This window comes from Musa acuminata, chromosome BXJ3-9 (assembly GCF_036884655.1).
Source record: "Musa acuminata AAA Group cultivar baxijiao chromosome BXJ3-9, Cavendish_Baxijiao_AAA, whole genome shotgun sequence".
Lineage (NCBI taxonomy): Eukaryota > Viridiplantae > Streptophyta > Magnoliopsida > Zingiberales > Musaceae > Musa > Musa acuminata.
Window position 1 is genome coordinate 33,439,914 of NC_088357.1, and position 15,859 is coordinate 33,455,772.

A 15,859-nucleotide genomic window follows, 5' to 3' on the forward strand; every position below is an offset into this window, starting at 1 on the left:
GTTGGTATGTGAACATAGCATAGAGAACCAAATACTCTGAAATATTTAACATCTAGTTTCTTACGAGCTTATATGGAGATTTCAGATTAATTGAACTAAGAAAATTTTAATTAATAATATAAGTTTGCATATATCATACCTTTTGCCCATAAGGCTTTAGGTAAATTCTTTGTATGAAGCCAACATTTATAAGTCTCCATGAGATGTCAAATCTTTCATTCAGCCATAAATTTTGTTGCAATATATTTGCGTATGTAATTTCCCTTTTCATGTCATACTCTTTGCAAAAAGAGCAGAATCTATCAGAAGTGAACTCTCCGCTATTATCAATGTGCAATCCTTTAATTTTTCTTTCAGAGCACCTTTAATTTGAAAAAGCTTTTGATTTTTCCTTGAACCCTTAAAATTTTGAAAAAGCTTTTGATTTTTCCTTCACAAAATAGACAACCTTATAAAATTATCAATAAAGAGAAGCAAGAACATGGTGTTTGAATAGGGCTCATTAGATCGATATGTATGAATAAGCTCCAAGGAAAATTTACATCTTGAAAGTAATCAAATCAAAAGGTTACATGTGTATTTTGCTATATTAATATCTTTTACAAACTTCATTATCACTAAAAGTAGTAAGATTGGAAAGACCATTCACTAATTTTTTTTGCATTATAATCTTTAATTTAAGAAAATTTATATAACCAAGTCTAGCATGTCAGATTAATGTATGTCATTTGTACTCTTCTTATCAATATAAGAGATTGATGCTAATAAAATATATAAATCTTTGATTCTTTTACTAGTGTGTACTATATCTGCATTTAATTCTTTTATATTATGAAGAAACTTGATTTCATTAGGACCAAAAAGAATATAATTTTCAACATCAACTATATTTGCAACATAAAAGAGATTTTTCTTCGTACCTAGAATATGGTACACACACTTCAATATAATAGGATCACTGTCTTTATTTGAAATTATAATAGTGTCTTCTTTGTCTACTTGGTGAACAATATTATTTGCCGTGATAATTACATCATTACCTTCATATTAATGAAAATTTATGAATTTGGTACCATCACTAGTGAGATGATGATCACATCCTAAATCAACAATGCATGCACTAGTTTCCAGCACATCATTGGTTGGAAAATAAATGGGAGCCTCATCTAGACCGTCCTATCTTGGATTTTAAATACAAAAATGTAATTGAACTGATCATTATATCATCACTACATCACTTGATCATTGGTTGGATCGATGAGTCTATCGATTGGACCATATGTTTGATTAAAAATATTTTTAAATATATAAATAATTAAAAATATATAATATCAATCAAATATTATAAACATAAACTTTTATCTAGATTAAATACCATGCAATGATATCAATCTAAGAGGTAATTATATTAATCTAACACAAAATAAATTAATCAATGATACAAAGGCAATGGATATTTTCTAGGATATCAAAATGAAATGAATAATATATGCATACGAATTTCTCATATAAAATGTAGTATGATAATTCAACCAAGAGTTTATTTTGTAATCATATTATAAATTTTTAAAAGTATTTTTTATTTATTGCAACATTTGATTTATTTTCTCGTAATAATTTTGATGACTAGGGAAAGAAAAGGTGAGACGTGAGGATAGGTGGAGAGAGAACGATAGTGAGAGGAAAAGGAGGTAAACGAAGAGAGGATGGTCAAAAGAGAAAAATAATTACGTGAGAGATCTTTTTTTTTTCTCACGTTAATCTTAATTTTAAAATTAAAAAAAATATTATCTTAAATAAATAATAAACAAATTAAGGTATGGATATTTAAATAAACCTAACTATTTTTATAAAATTAAAATCGATTTTATTCGATTCATCTAAATTCATCAGGGTTATTCAAGAGTCAATCAAGTCAATCGATTCATTTTAATATTTTAATATAATTGATCCTAACAAATTAGACCAATTAATGATCTAATCCTCAATTAGTCTGATATGATTATTTGGTTTGTTCCATTTCTAATAATTATGCTAACAGGACTACGAGGGCCTACGTGAAATTATTTGCTTTTAGTGAGCTTCTCAATTTTATTATTTTGAAAAGGCACTTATGAGAATAAAGAATAATGAATAATTATTTATTTTGAGGAAAACAAGGGTCAATGTGAAATTATTTGTTTCGAGTGAGCATTCCGATTTTATTACATCGAAAAGGCACTTATCATTTATATTATTACTTGATAAATTATCATTTATATTGAAGGCACATTAAAAATATTGACGAGTATTAGTAAAACAGGGCATGAATTAAATACCGACGAACAGAAAAAGGAAGCAAAGTATTAGTACTAGAACTCATGGTTTGGATGAGATTGTGCAAAAACAATGCTGCCGATCAAACTATCGCTTCTCATTTTAAGTTTTGGAATCAAAGAAAAGAAATAGGAGCAGAAGAGGACGAAGAATTAAGTGAATACAAGAGGGACCGATGGAGAACCCCGACCAAACGCCAACTCCATCATCGTCATCATTGAAACGTAGGGCGGAGATGGGTGCTGCCGTGTACCCACAATGATTGCCTTCCGCCAACTCAACACCCCTGCTGCGGTGGGCCCTGCGGCGGAGCTGGCCGGAGTTGCCGTCTGTGGAAGCGAAGAAGCGGCGTCTCCTCCTCCGCCCTACTCTTCCGCCGCCGCTGCCGGATGTATAGAGTTTATACTTTGTTGCGCTGCCGACAGTTTTAGTTCGGCGGTCAGAGATGGTTTGATTTCTCCTTCAGCACATGCCGAGGTGGGCGTGTTGCCGATGTCGTGGTGGTAGCGACTTACGAACGCCAGCATTCCTCTCCCTTTTCGCCCGTTGTATTTGTAGAACACCAAACACCAACTCATGGTATCCTTCCGGATTTAGGTGATACGTCCATACCAAGGTGCCCCATTTGCACCAACTTGATGTTGCTTCCTTTCTTTTTCTTTGTTGTGGTGGGAAGCGTGATTGATCTTTGGCGGTACCTAATCGTCAATAATGCAACGGGAATTTGAGTTGCTAATCTAATTGAATCTTGTTCTGGCTACAAGCAGCAGCTATTTCATTGAAAGACGATGGTGATTCTCCAACACATCCATTGTATAGTAAGACATGGCTGACGCCTGTCTTTCGTTTCGTAACTAAGGACTTGACTCGCGTCTCAGTGCATGAGCTACTTCGTCTCCGCTGCTTCTTCGACCTTATAATCTCCGTTCCCCTTCTTCCCCGCACACCACACAAGCGCTCCCTGCTTCTCTCTTCCTCCTCCTCCTCCTCAATTCCTACGGTTAGTGTAGCATTCACCATTCTACAGCCAGCAGAGGCAATGCAGCGAGCTGTTCCTCTCCTTGCCGCTTCTCTCCTGCTGTTGGCCGCTGCTGCTACCTTTCCGGTGGCACGCGGCCACAACATAACCAAGATCCTGGCGCAGCACCCGGAATTCTCCACCTTCAACCACTACCTGTCCGCCACCCACCTAGCCAACGAGATCAACCGCCGCCTCACCATCACGGTGCTCGCCGTCGACAACGCCGGCATGTCCGACCTCCTCGCCAAGCACCTCTCCCTCCTCACCCTCCGCAACGTCCTCTCCCTCCACATCCTCAGCGACTACTACAGCTCCAGGAAGCTCCACCAGCTCAGCAGGGGCTCCACCATCTCCTCCTCCGTCTTCCAGTCCTCTGGCCACGCCCCCGGCACTACCGGCTACATCAACATCACCGACCACCGCCGGGGAAAGGTCACCTTCATCACCGAGGACGCCGGCGGCGCCCCGCCTGCTGTCTTGGTTAAGTCCTTGAAGGAGATCCCCTACAACATCTCCATCCTGCAGATAAGCACCATCCTCAGCTCCCCCGAGGCGGAGGCCCCCGTGGCGGCGCCCGCCCCCGTCAACCTCACCGTGCTCCTGGCCAAGAAGGGCTGCAAGGCCTTCGCCGATCTGCTACTAGCCAGCCCGGACGTCCTTCAGATCTTCGAGGACAACCTCGACGTCGGGCTCACGGTCTTCTGCCCCAGTGATGGCGCCGTCAGGGCCTTCGGCCCCAAGTACAAAAACCTCACTGCCGACGGTAAGGCCTCCCTCCTCCTCTACCACGGCGTGCCGGCGTACTACTCTCCCCAGCTCCTCAAAACCAACAACGGCTTCTTCACTACCCTCGCCACCACCAGCCGCAACAAGAACTTCCACTACACCGTGCGGACCGACGGCGACGCCATCACGGTCAAGACCCGAGTTGTCACCGCCACCATCACCTCCACAATCCTCGACCAGGATCCTGACGCAGTCTACGCTATCAACAAGGTGCTCCAGCCCCGGGAGCTGTTCAAGATCCCCGAGGTCGTCGAGGCCGACGCTCCCGCCCCGGCTTCCAAGAAGTCCAAGCACGCCGCGGCAGGCCCCGAGGAGTCACCTGCGGACGAAGAGGCGTCGGACAACTCTGCTCTCAGTCTCAGCGCCGCCGGAAGGTGGCTCACCGCCGCCATGGCTGCCACTTTGGCGGCAGCAGTCATAGTCGTCGTCTGATATAATAATGTAAAGGTTCACGCATTCTTCTTCTTGTCCTTCTGTTATTTATCTGTGCCATAAAAAATTTTCCTGTTTTACTTCTTCTGGTGTTGCAGTCTCACGATTTGGGACGGGGAATAATTGAGGACCAGAGAGATATACATATAATCTTCTATATATACACATATACTCTCTTCCTCCGGTGAATTTGTTCTGTAGATTGTGTGGTTTTAAATGGTGATGATGAGTTACTTTATACATGGTCACTGTTTGGAGACTGCATCATGGATTTAGTGAGTGTTTACACTCTGTCATACTATAGTTATACTCTTCTGGTGTTCAAATTTATAATATTACCAGAGAACAATACAAGAAAACAATTGAATTTGGATGGTATCATCCCAATCCGAGCAATATGTTTGTTTAAATCCTGTAAAATTTTCAAAGGCAGATGTTCATTTTTCAATGAAATGCCTTTCGTACATGCATATACAAAACAATTAAATTATCCACCCAGTTTTCCTTGCCAAGGAACGGGAACAGGCAGTTGCAGCCACAGCCTACCTTCAGAGAACTGATGAGAACGCCATATGTACTCAATCAACCGCTTTACAAGCATGCATGCAACAATCCTCCCCAGCAGAGATATGTTTAGCAATCTCCAATAATTTATGATGATTCGGTGCTCCAACAACACATGGTCGATCAAACTCATCCAGGTTTAGAAGAAAACCACTGCCGTGTAATCGATCAGTACAATTCACAGCGACCAATGGTCGAAAAGGACAGATTCATACAAGGACTTGGACGTTACAAGACTCCATAGAGAGGACCAGAAGCATACACGCCAATTAGCTTCTCGGTTCTGCAAGAAAAAGCTTCACGTGATTACAAAAGAATACACAATGCTATTACAACAAGGACAAGAGGCAACGCCTTGCAGGTTCATCGGTTGGATGATCACAAAAAATTCAAACTGTTGAAACATAGTCACTTGCTGGTATCAGCCTTTTTGCCGCTTTGGCACTTGTTCAGACTCCTCAATGTTGCTCCCTGGCACCGAGTTTCCCATTATTTGATGAATATGTGAATTGTCCGAGTGATCCTATAAACGATAATATGGAACACGTTATTTAGTAGTTTCTAAACAGGGTAAGGCCATTAAGTGTGGATTCTTGCGCGTCCACATATAGTTCCCTCAGCAAAACTAGCCATAAATCCATAACGGTAGGTCCAACCACCACGTTAGAATACCAATTTAATAAAGCACTGCTTAAATATTGTGTAAAATATTATTAATGAGATCAATTAACTGGTGAGCATATCCACAAGAAGAAAAAACACATGATGTTGATTAACAAAATATCTTATGTATGATGTTATTCATCTTATGTTGTCATCATCTGTTGGAAGAACAAGGAGATAATTCCATTAGAAACAGGTAAATCTATAGTGCATCTGCCCACCAGCATTGGGTACCATGAGAACTTCCAAGAGAGTTATCTACTGAAATTGGATTCAACATGTTCCATAATCACATTTATCATTCTAGTTGCTAAATATAGGACAAGGAACAAACAAGATAGTTCACACCTTTGCATTGGACATATTAGCAGTGGTAGGCCTTTTGCTTGCACCCTTGCCAAGATTTATCTGCACAGAAATGCTGGCTTGAGACAGATCTACTCCTGAACTAGCCATGGCTTGTGACAATGCGGTCAATAACCTGCACGCAGGTAATCCATAAGGAGTTCATTCTACATTTGACAAGAAGACAAATTTTCCCATGAAAGCGCATAAAAAGTTGTCATGACAATCTGAACAAAAATGTTTCAGTTGAATGATGACTCACCCTTGGGAGTAGACACTAGAAATGCTAATTGTGCCCTCATCAATTATTAGCTCTTCATGTTCATTCAGCATATCACTGCTCAAATTGCAATCGGCCATGCATGATGAACTTTGCCACTCAGATTGAGACTGAGACACTGGATTATCTGAGTCTGAAATCACCCTCTCCTGAGGTTGCATAAAACCAGATCCCCTTCCAACAGAAGCATAATAGTTTGACTGCATGGGAACAAGCACTGCACCTGGACTCATATCAGCTTCTGCCACATTGTGTGCGTTTGAGAGGGACATTGGTGCCCCAGGGATGCTACTATCAACAAACTTTCCAGGAAACAAATGGCCAGATTGAGAACCATTTTTTGTAAGGTTAGGAGGATCAACCATACCATCTCCCGGGCCTTGATTGCTACTCTGGTACAAGGCAAGAAATTTATCAGATAAATCTAGATCCCGTATTGAACTACTATTTAGTGTCTTAAAAATTTTGTTCCTCTTCTTCTAATGTACACTAGCAAGTGCTCACATCCATCCACATACATGCGCATGCACAAGCACATACTAAGTTGTGGGAACATCATGAGATTACTTTAATTTGAGGAGATTGGTTTTTTCTTTCATACATCCTAGAGTAACCAGATACATCATTTTAATCCTGAAGAAAAACAAAAGCACATATGGCAGGGCCTTAAATTGCATATGAATAGACATTAAAATACAAAGAAAACAACAATTATTAAGGCTATCACTAGTGAAGGATGAATTTTGATTCAGTTTTCATTTAATTTCCAATTCAAACCGAACATGTCGCATTTTCCAAGATTTTAAACTATTATGAACCAAATCAAATAACAGATAGAAATTGAATTTGTTGGTTTCCGATTGGTTTTTAATGCAGTTTTTAATAGGTAAGATATCTCAAAGATGCTAAGTAATATACAACCAAAATATACACCTGAAATATTATATTCATGATGGTAAAGTATGTTACATTAGTTTATGTATATACATTTTGATAGTTTAATAATATCTACTACAATTACAAGAATTAATATTTAATATAAATGTATTTAACTATGTGATATTTGGTTGTGTTCAGTTTTATGACATGATGTCTGACACAACCTCATAATTCTGACTGATATAAACATCTGATACAGAAATATTTAACTGTTCCCTTATGTGACATGACCAGCAGTAAGTTGAGTTAATCGGTTAATAGAACTGCAAGGTTTCAGTCATTTATGATCGATTCTTAAATCTGTCCTAGTTCCTTCTATGGAGATTGTGTTCTACTTGCACTCCTGAAGAAAATAATTGTCATTTCACCACAGATCCAACTCTTCCCAAATGCCAACAACTTCGCTTATTTCTTGTCAACTAATGAGATTAATTTGGAAACAGGGGAAGTATTTAAATTATCAATCAGCATTAAACATCTAAGGAACTATGAAGATTGCTCCTAAATTGCATTTGATTGACTGAAATAAGGAAGTTCATTTAACATAGCGTCTCTCCAGAGACATATTTGGGCATGAACATTGTGATAGTAAGTTAGTATCCAGACTTAGAATGATTAATCATGTCAACAGTAAGTAAAATATATGTATAACAAGAAAAAGAAATTGTTGCAAAGAAAAATGGAAGTAACAAAATCATTGCCTGATAAATAAATTAAAAATGATTTGATTACTAGCATCACTTGGCACAGGGTTTAGCTGGACCTCTTACAGGAAGAATGGGAAGCTTTGGACAAGAATTTGGGCCCCCACCAATACAGAGTCAGGCATGGCTAGGGATGATGAAGGTGCAGACCAAAGCTGGACCATTAACATTACAAATATTGAATAACAGGATGGACAATCAAGTCATCATAAGACCCACAGAAACTGATAATCTTTAGCTGGGACAGGTATGTCAATAAACGGAATAAGACACACTGGTTCTCAGAACCCCTTGCTTCGTTACACCCCTAACCAGTATGTGTAACTAATAATTTTATAAATTAATAGATAAACCCAGTATACCAACAAAACGGTTAAGTGCAATATTGTTCTGTTTTCTTAATGTATGAATATATTGTAACATGTGGATTGTTTAAGTAATCCAAGCATGAAATGCAGCACAAAAATGCATGCTTCCTCCTTGCAAGCGGATAAACCAAAATTTTTTTGTCTTCAAAATTTTGTCAACATGGTCAAATAAGCAAGCCAATGATTTGTTTTTAACTCATTCATCGAACAATTAAATGATTTGCCTCTTGATGCATAAATCCTAGGTATGTATTCATTCTCATGGCAAATGTAAGGAAAAAATGACAGAAGATTACCCATGGCATCAATTTTTCATTTTCCTGATTCCAACCTGGAAATGATTCATACTTTTGTACCTTCTCTTGTAAAAACTTAATGTATTCAATAACCTGCATGAGAACACAGCTCCTATGAAGTACTATTCTAATAACTTAACTGCAAAGAGAAAGCATTAAAAAGCATAAAAAAACTGCAGCTACCTCCAAAAGAAATGAAGCTTTATCCCTCTTTTGATCACTATGTGGTATCAGGTCTCTAAGTATCTGAAATCTGCATGTCATAAGACGAGCTGGTAATAGATAAAATGTAATAGCACAAAGCTTAGTACTTCAATTTTAAAGTTTGTCAGCTGTTCATTTTGGCTTTTCCGGTTTTCCAAAGACAAAGTAAAGACATCCAATTTCCAGCAAGAAATAAGAAACTTTAAAAATAACCATGAAAGTCCTGAGGAATGTGATAAAAACAAACCAAATAACAGAATAATCATCGCACCTTCTATTGTAATCCTAATAATAATATATCAATAAAGTCTTATACACAAATCAAATAATATGCTAAACTGCTGCTGTTTGAATATGCCCACCTAATCATGCTTTCATGGACGGCCATGCTGATACTAAATGAGTGCTCATCAGTGCATATTTGTCGTCTCATACTAGCATGTAGGTGGGCACAGATGAATGGTCCTTCTTGACAAGCTTTTTACAAACATACACATAAGAATACATAGTAGTTTAACAAATTATCCCAAGTCAGTCTGTATAAGCAAATTAAATTAATTATATGCCTAGCATGGCATGTTGTTGTGGTATAAATAAGAAAGAAGCCCAGATGTTCCACATCAATGGGATATTGATGGGAAGTTGAGGAAGCTCATGGCCTATAAACAAGTGCCTGACATGGAAGACCAAGCAAATGCTTGGCCCACATCATTGGTGCCAACTGTGGGAACCCATAGTTTATCCACAATACAAGCTATTTCAGCTAGAAAGGCTCTGCTTTTGTATAATTAGAGGACCAAAGTTCCCACATTGTTGGGGTCAAATAACCATGTGAGCTACATGTAAAAGTCCATTCTTGATCAGGTGTCTTTTCTAAGGACAAAATCATGCAGCAAATTGCCCAATCGAACAATTTCTCATGCAAAACAACACATTAAAAGGCTTTCACTCACAATTGCTCCTTGAATGATTTCATCTAACTTTCCTAACATCCCAATTGACTCAAATCATATAGTTCCTTTTTATGAACATAAGCTCTCATGCTATTATCTCTTCTAGTATTGCAACAAAGGACAAAGAAACCCATTTTACATTAATTGGTTTGGGTCAATGACAGCTAATTCCACACACTAGGTTGGCCATTTCCCATTTTCTCAGTCAAATTTAATATGACTTTAGTAAATTCCAATCCGGATCCATTCTTTAAACAATTTTTACAAACACAATTTTGCAAAATCATTTGCACCCTCAGCATTATAAGGTGTGGCACCACCATGGTTTAAAATTTTGGTTTCCACCAATTGCTGCAGACGTGTAATTGTCAATCCAATGGCAGACCAGTATGCAACCCAAGCAAATTCACCCAATCTGTAAACTCATTTGCACCCTCAGCATTATAAGGTGTGGTCCCACCATGGTTTAAAATTTGAATTTGTACCAATTGCTGTGAACCAGTAATTGTCGGTCCAATGGCCGACCAATATGCAGCTCAAGCAATTTCATTCAATCCAATCTGAAACCTAGCTTACCACCTGGTAAAGTCATTGTACCAGAATTATTGAGTGGTAAGCTGACCAATACCAAGCTATATTGGACAGTAAGCCCATCATTGATATTAATACCAGGTCTTCTTTGTCACAATTTTTTTCTGTTTGTGTAAACTGCCAACAGCCGTCTTATCTTTTTGTTTACCTTCTTTTCCTTATCTCTCCCCTTCTCCGTCTCCTTTGTCGTGTCCTCCCACTTTTCCTCTGCCTCCTCTTCTCCATCTCTTCCTTTTCTCCTTCCTCCTCTTATTCAGCCATCGCCTCCTCTTCCTCTCACTCTCTGCTGGTCTGGCTTGTATCGATCTGTAGCACCCTATACCTATACTTAGATGTATGGCAGTGATTTAAAAAGCGTTAGGCACCAAAAGATGCCAAAGTCCAAAAACGCCCCAGGCGCTAGGCGCTCGCCCGAGCGAAGCGAGGTGCTAAAATATAAAAATATATAATATAATTAATAAATATAATTATTTAAATAAAAAAAATATGCTATTAAATTAAAAAAAATCTGGTACAAAATCATAATAAATAAATAAATAAATCATAATAGTATATTTTTATTTTTTAAATAAAAAATATACTATTAAATAAATAAAAAAATTAATAGTATTAAAATCAAAATAATATATTATTAATCTAATAAATAAAAATACTATTATTAGTATATAGTTAGCAGTATACTGTTAATATACTGTTAATAGTATAGTGAGAAGACCGAGGCTACTAAGACAACGGCAGCGATAGCAGGCGACAGTTGTAGCTAAAGCGGGAGCGACGAGGAGCGACGGTGATAGCGGGAGCAGCGAACGACAGAGGGAGTGGGAGCGGGAGCTGCGAGCGGCAGTAGGAGCGGTGAGCGACAACGGGAGCGGCGAGCGACAACAACAGCAACGAGTAGCAATTGTGGCAGCGGCAAGTAGTCGGCGAGCAACGATTGTGGCAGCGGCGAGTAGCGACAGTAGCGGCAAGCAGCAACAGTGGCAGCGGCAGCAGAGAGCAGCGACAGCAGAGAAAAAATCTCGACTGCAAAATCGCGAGTGTTAGGGTTGGGGAAGTTGGGAAAATCGCGAGAGTGAGCCTGATATCAATGATTTAGTTGATTCGATTGAACCAACTAAAGCACCGGAGACCAACCAAACCTAAAAATCTAGTTCGGTCGCTTGGTTTAACCCAGGCGCTCGCCCGAAGCGCCAGGCGCTTGGGCTCGGGCGAGCGCCCAGGCGACGCCTCTTTGAAGCGAGGCGCCTGGACATGAAGCGAGGCGCTCGGGCCTCGCCTCGCCCGGGTGCCCGAGCACCTATTGAAATCACAGATGTATGGTACAGATATTGTACCAGTCTGGCCACCAATGGATATCGATATCGAACCAAGATTTTTATTCTTGGATATCACAATAGTCCACTTAGAAAAGAATGAAAATATACATGAGTTAGGTGGTCTTTTACTAAATATTTAAAAAAATTTAACAACTTAAGCAAGTGGCTGCTCCACTCAACAAAAGCTATAAGGCTAGTTCATCACTTGGATCATGACAAATAGTGTCTATTAATTTCCATGATCCCTTCACATGGGCTAACTCATTGTCAGTCACATTGATGATCCAAGTGAACCGAACCCAATGAAGAGAGCAAGATCATTAAGGACAAGGCCAACAACAATTGGTGGCCATTTCCCGTGTTACCCTATAGGAGGCTTCAAAAAAATATATTAGGAGGCTATTAGAGATTTAAGTGAAAATTAAGATAACTCAAATTGCTATACCGAGAAGACAAGATCATTAAGGATGTGGCCAACAGCAATTGGCAGCCATTCCCCAGTGTTACCCTATAGGAGGCTTCAAAAACATATATTAGGAGGCTGTTAGAGATTTAAGTGAAAATTAAGATAACTCAAATTGTTATACCAAGAAATAACGAGGGTACCTAGAACATTTTAGGCCATGTGCCTGGACCTACTCCATACAAGTTACTAAATAATAGGTCTAGAATAATGACACAGTGACAACATGCTCTCACACCTCTTACCCACTTCGTTAAATAATGGTGCAAGCTTTAAACTTCTTGGAAGTGGATCATAATCAACTCATCTATGGACATCAGGCAAACAAAGTGACATAAATTAAATAAAACACAACTAAATTGGTCATATAAACCCACGAGAGATTATAGTGCATCCATGAAACGTCATATAGGTAACATAAAAGGCAAGCAAAAATGGACAAACTCAGTGCACAAGGTTCCATCCAATGCAGGCAGGACTGCAGACTTAAATATGTGACTTAGATGGTTTACCAAAAATTTAGGCTAGAATATTTTATGCCTAGTGTCTAGACCTACACCATATAATTCACCACAAAGTAAGTCTGAAATCATGACATAGCGATAACATGCTCTCACACCTCTTATTCACTTGAAAAATGGTCCAATATTTTGACTTCTCACATGTGGGGTCATAATCAACTCGTCTATGGAGATCAAGTAAACAAAGTATATTAACTAAACTGGCTGTATAAATCCACAAGAGATTTTAGTGCATCCAATTAAATGTCATATATATAATATAAAAGGCAAGTTAAAAGAGGGTGAATCTAGCGGATAACGCTCCCGCCAATAATGGAATCGTGGGGACCAATGTATCCAACCTCACCTCTAGATACAGTGAGGTTGTCTTCGTGACTCAAACCCTAGTCACATGCATCGCAAAGGAGTAACTTAACCATAGTACAAAGGCCCATCCTCATATAAAAGGCAAGCTACCACAAGGAAAGGCCTTTGATAAAAGATAACAAAAGTGAACTCCATTTGAAGGAATAAAAGAAGGCACCAGATTACACTGAATGGATGAAAAAACTTTATGAAGCTATCCTATAAAGCTAGAACCTAGTACAATAAATTGCCATCTAAACAAACTAAAAAATAATTTATCTACTTTTGTTTTATTGGAATGAGAGCAACAGCAACTGATGATAAAATAGCAGGATAAAGTATAGTGGAAGGATTTAGGCTGCGTTTGGGAACACATTTGCATTTTTAATATGCAGTTAGAGAAAGGGTTTTGAATAAATGTGTAATCATAAAATGCTTTGAGTGCTGGTAAATAATAGATGAAAACTGCAATTTAAATGTGCCTTGGCGTAAGTGTTGCATGGTAAAATTGTATCTCAAAAGTCCATTGAATATTTTATGACAAACTTACCCTTTTAATATTTTTAATATTTATTCAAAAGTAAATACATAATTTTTATTTAAATTAATAATAAATTTTAAAATAAATAAATAAATGTATGTAATCTTATAAAAAATTTCATACAGCCCAAATATACAATAAATAAAAAATATAATCATATAAATAAATATAAAATAATCTTTAAAAATAAATAAATAAATAAAATTCTACCTTTATGAAAAATATAAATTATATTGATTTCTCACTAAATCATTTTAGTAATCTTGTAATTTTAGATAAGGTCATAGGGTACTTTCAAAATTTTAAAAATATATTAGCATCCTCCAAATGCTAATGCTACTATGAGGGGTGTTTGAACATTTCCAATACAACATCTAAACTTGATGTGATTTAAAAAAAATTTAGTAAACACCGATTCACATTTGAAATGTGCATTGGTCCCTGAATGCACATTTTAAATATATTTCCAAACACACCCGTAGTTCAGGTTTGCTCAAGTTTCAATAACATACCTATTTCGACTTAACTACTTAAACGTACTTTAAATATCCAACTTAACTGCCTTGCAATATATTCCTTTGTTATTAATATTGTCAAAATCATCTTTTGAAGATCATTGCATGCGAAATTCTACCCAGTAGACCCAGAAATTTAGTAACTATTCATGTTAAGAGATTGGTGAAGGTACTTGGCAGATCTAGTACTGCAATCACTATAGAATTGCGATCAAGGCTATCTATTCATAGAAAAGAGAATTGAACTAGAAGAGACTAGAAAGTTGATGCGATAAGAACTACAATGTGTTAAGGAGCCGATCAAAAAATCACGATAGACGATAGGAATATGTGATCAAATTGACTGGTGACTGACCTGTCATTGATTTTGCACCTCCGACGCTGCTCGGTCGCAGAATGCTTTGATCTTGGCGTAGTTGGCGTGCCTGGCTTCTGTTCACTACTCTTCCCATCAACTTTCACCGTGAGTTCCACTGGAGAAACCCACAGAAACGAAAATTGATATTTTTGGCAAAGAAAGGCCATTCGTACCTCAAAAGTACCTCTTGTTTCTTGGGCTCAGCAAAATATTTAGCTTTTTAAAAGCAACATAGGTTTCAAAAGAGAGATGGGCACCCTTTTCAGAAAAATGGTGTATAAAGAGGGAAAACCAAAAGAAAACGCCAAAAAGTCTATATTTTATAGGTTTTGATTAGGTAATTGGAAAAATAGATATTAAAACAGAGGATAATCACGGTAAAACTCGTTCTCAGCATATGAATTTTCGGAAAGAGAACAGATCATGCTATGATTTTGCCTATGAAATTTGAACTTCGCAAAACAAGGCCTTTCATAAAAGAAACATAACAAAATGTAGAGAGAGAGAGAGAGAGAGAGATAGAGAGAATTTCTCTTCAAGGAACCTCTTCGAGACGATTCCTGCGCTCTCCCCATCTCGTCCTCGTCGCCGCTCGATCTCGAGACCGACTCCATCAGCCGCTTCCCACGCCCAGGCTCACCAGCTCCCGAAGCAACCCTTAGGTTGAGAAGAGAGGAGGAGATCGACGGAAACCCTAATCTGAACTTTACTCTCACCCAAGTCTCTAATTTCTCTCCGCTACAGGAAAACAAAAATGGAAAGAAGAAAAACCAGAAAGGAGGACAAGAGCAAACTGGCATTCTTGCCCCCGGTGAAGTCCCAATATCCCGAATCCAGGCTTTCCAATTGACGTCCTTGCCCTTACTAACTTGCAGGAAATTACACGAACTGTCATGGAGTGTCTGCGGCCAATTGGACAGGTCCGTAAACAAACACAATCCGAGTCATTAAAATTCAATGTTTGATGGGAAGAAGCATACCGCAGTTCCAAATATTAAGATTATAATTTCTTTCTCTACTTTGTTGATTGATTAATTAATATTTGTGTGATGTTATTCTCTTGTCTTTATCCTCAATTGATTGATTTCCAAAGAAGAATGATCGTGTCAGTCATCAATCATTTAATCTTTTGTGCATCTGCGATTTTGAGTTACGATGTCATCTTTTCCTAGGCTTCGTGATGGAGAGAATAATAATGTCCTTTTTCTTTCACCAACCAATGGAGTAAAATCCTGATTTTGCCGCTCCATTTTGTACCAAGATAAAGTTTAACCTTTTATATAAAATTGTTGGGGGTAATTTATTAAAAGAAAAACTCAAGATTTTATCAGATGATTG

The 15,859-nt window shown here is 38.2% G+C and overlaps 2 protein-coding genes across 2 annotated transcripts; one reads left to right on the forward strand and one right to left on the reverse strand.

The window, feature by feature from the left end:
• Nucleotides 1-3,125: 3,125 nt before the first annotated feature.
• LOC103998373 (fasciclin-like arabinogalactan protein 2) lies at nt 3,126-4,797 on the forward strand. The gene is made up of 2 exons (XM_009419832.3): nt 3,126-4,564; nt 4,654-4,797. The coding sequence occupies exon 1, from the start codon at nt 3,356-3,358 to the stop codon at nt 4,553-4,555; it is 1,200 nt and encodes a 399-aa protein (XP_009418107.2). The 5' UTR covers nt 3,126-3,355; the 3' UTR covers nt 4,556-4,564; nt 4,654-4,797.
• Nucleotides 4,798-5,257: 460 nt separating this feature from the next.
• LOC135649497 (transcription factor BIM2-like) lies at nt 5,258-15,312 on the reverse strand. The gene is made up of 7 exons (XM_065167904.1): nt 15,066-15,312; nt 14,519-14,636; nt 8,898-8,967; nt 8,715-8,807; nt 6,390-6,799; nt 6,131-6,263; nt 5,258-5,642 (listed from the first exon to the last, which is right to left on the reverse strand). The coding sequence occupies exons 1-7, from the start codon at nt 15,133-15,135 to the stop codon at nt 5,541-5,543; spliced, it is 996 nt and encodes a 331-aa protein (XP_065023976.1). The 5' UTR covers nt 15,136-15,312; the 3' UTR covers nt 5,258-5,540.
• Nucleotides 15,313-15,859: the final 547 nt, after the last annotated feature.

Coding starts and splice junctions, on each gene's coding strand:
- LOC103998373 (XM_009419832.3), top strand. CDS start 3,356: ATGCAGCGAGCTGTTCCTCTCCTTGCCGCTTCTCTCCTGCTGTTGGCC.
- LOC135649497 (XM_065167904.1), bottom strand. CDS start 15,135: ATGGAGTCGGTCTCGAGATCGAGCGGCGACGAGGACGAGATGGGGAGA. Junction 6,800..8,714: donor ATGAAAAATTGATGCCATGG/GTAATCTTCTGT, acceptor GCCTTGTACCAG/AGTAGCAATCAAGGCCCGGG. Junction 6,264..6,389: donor TCTAGTGTCTACTCCCAAGG/GTGAGTCATCAT, acceptor ACCTGCGTGCAG/GTTATTGACCGCATTGTCAC.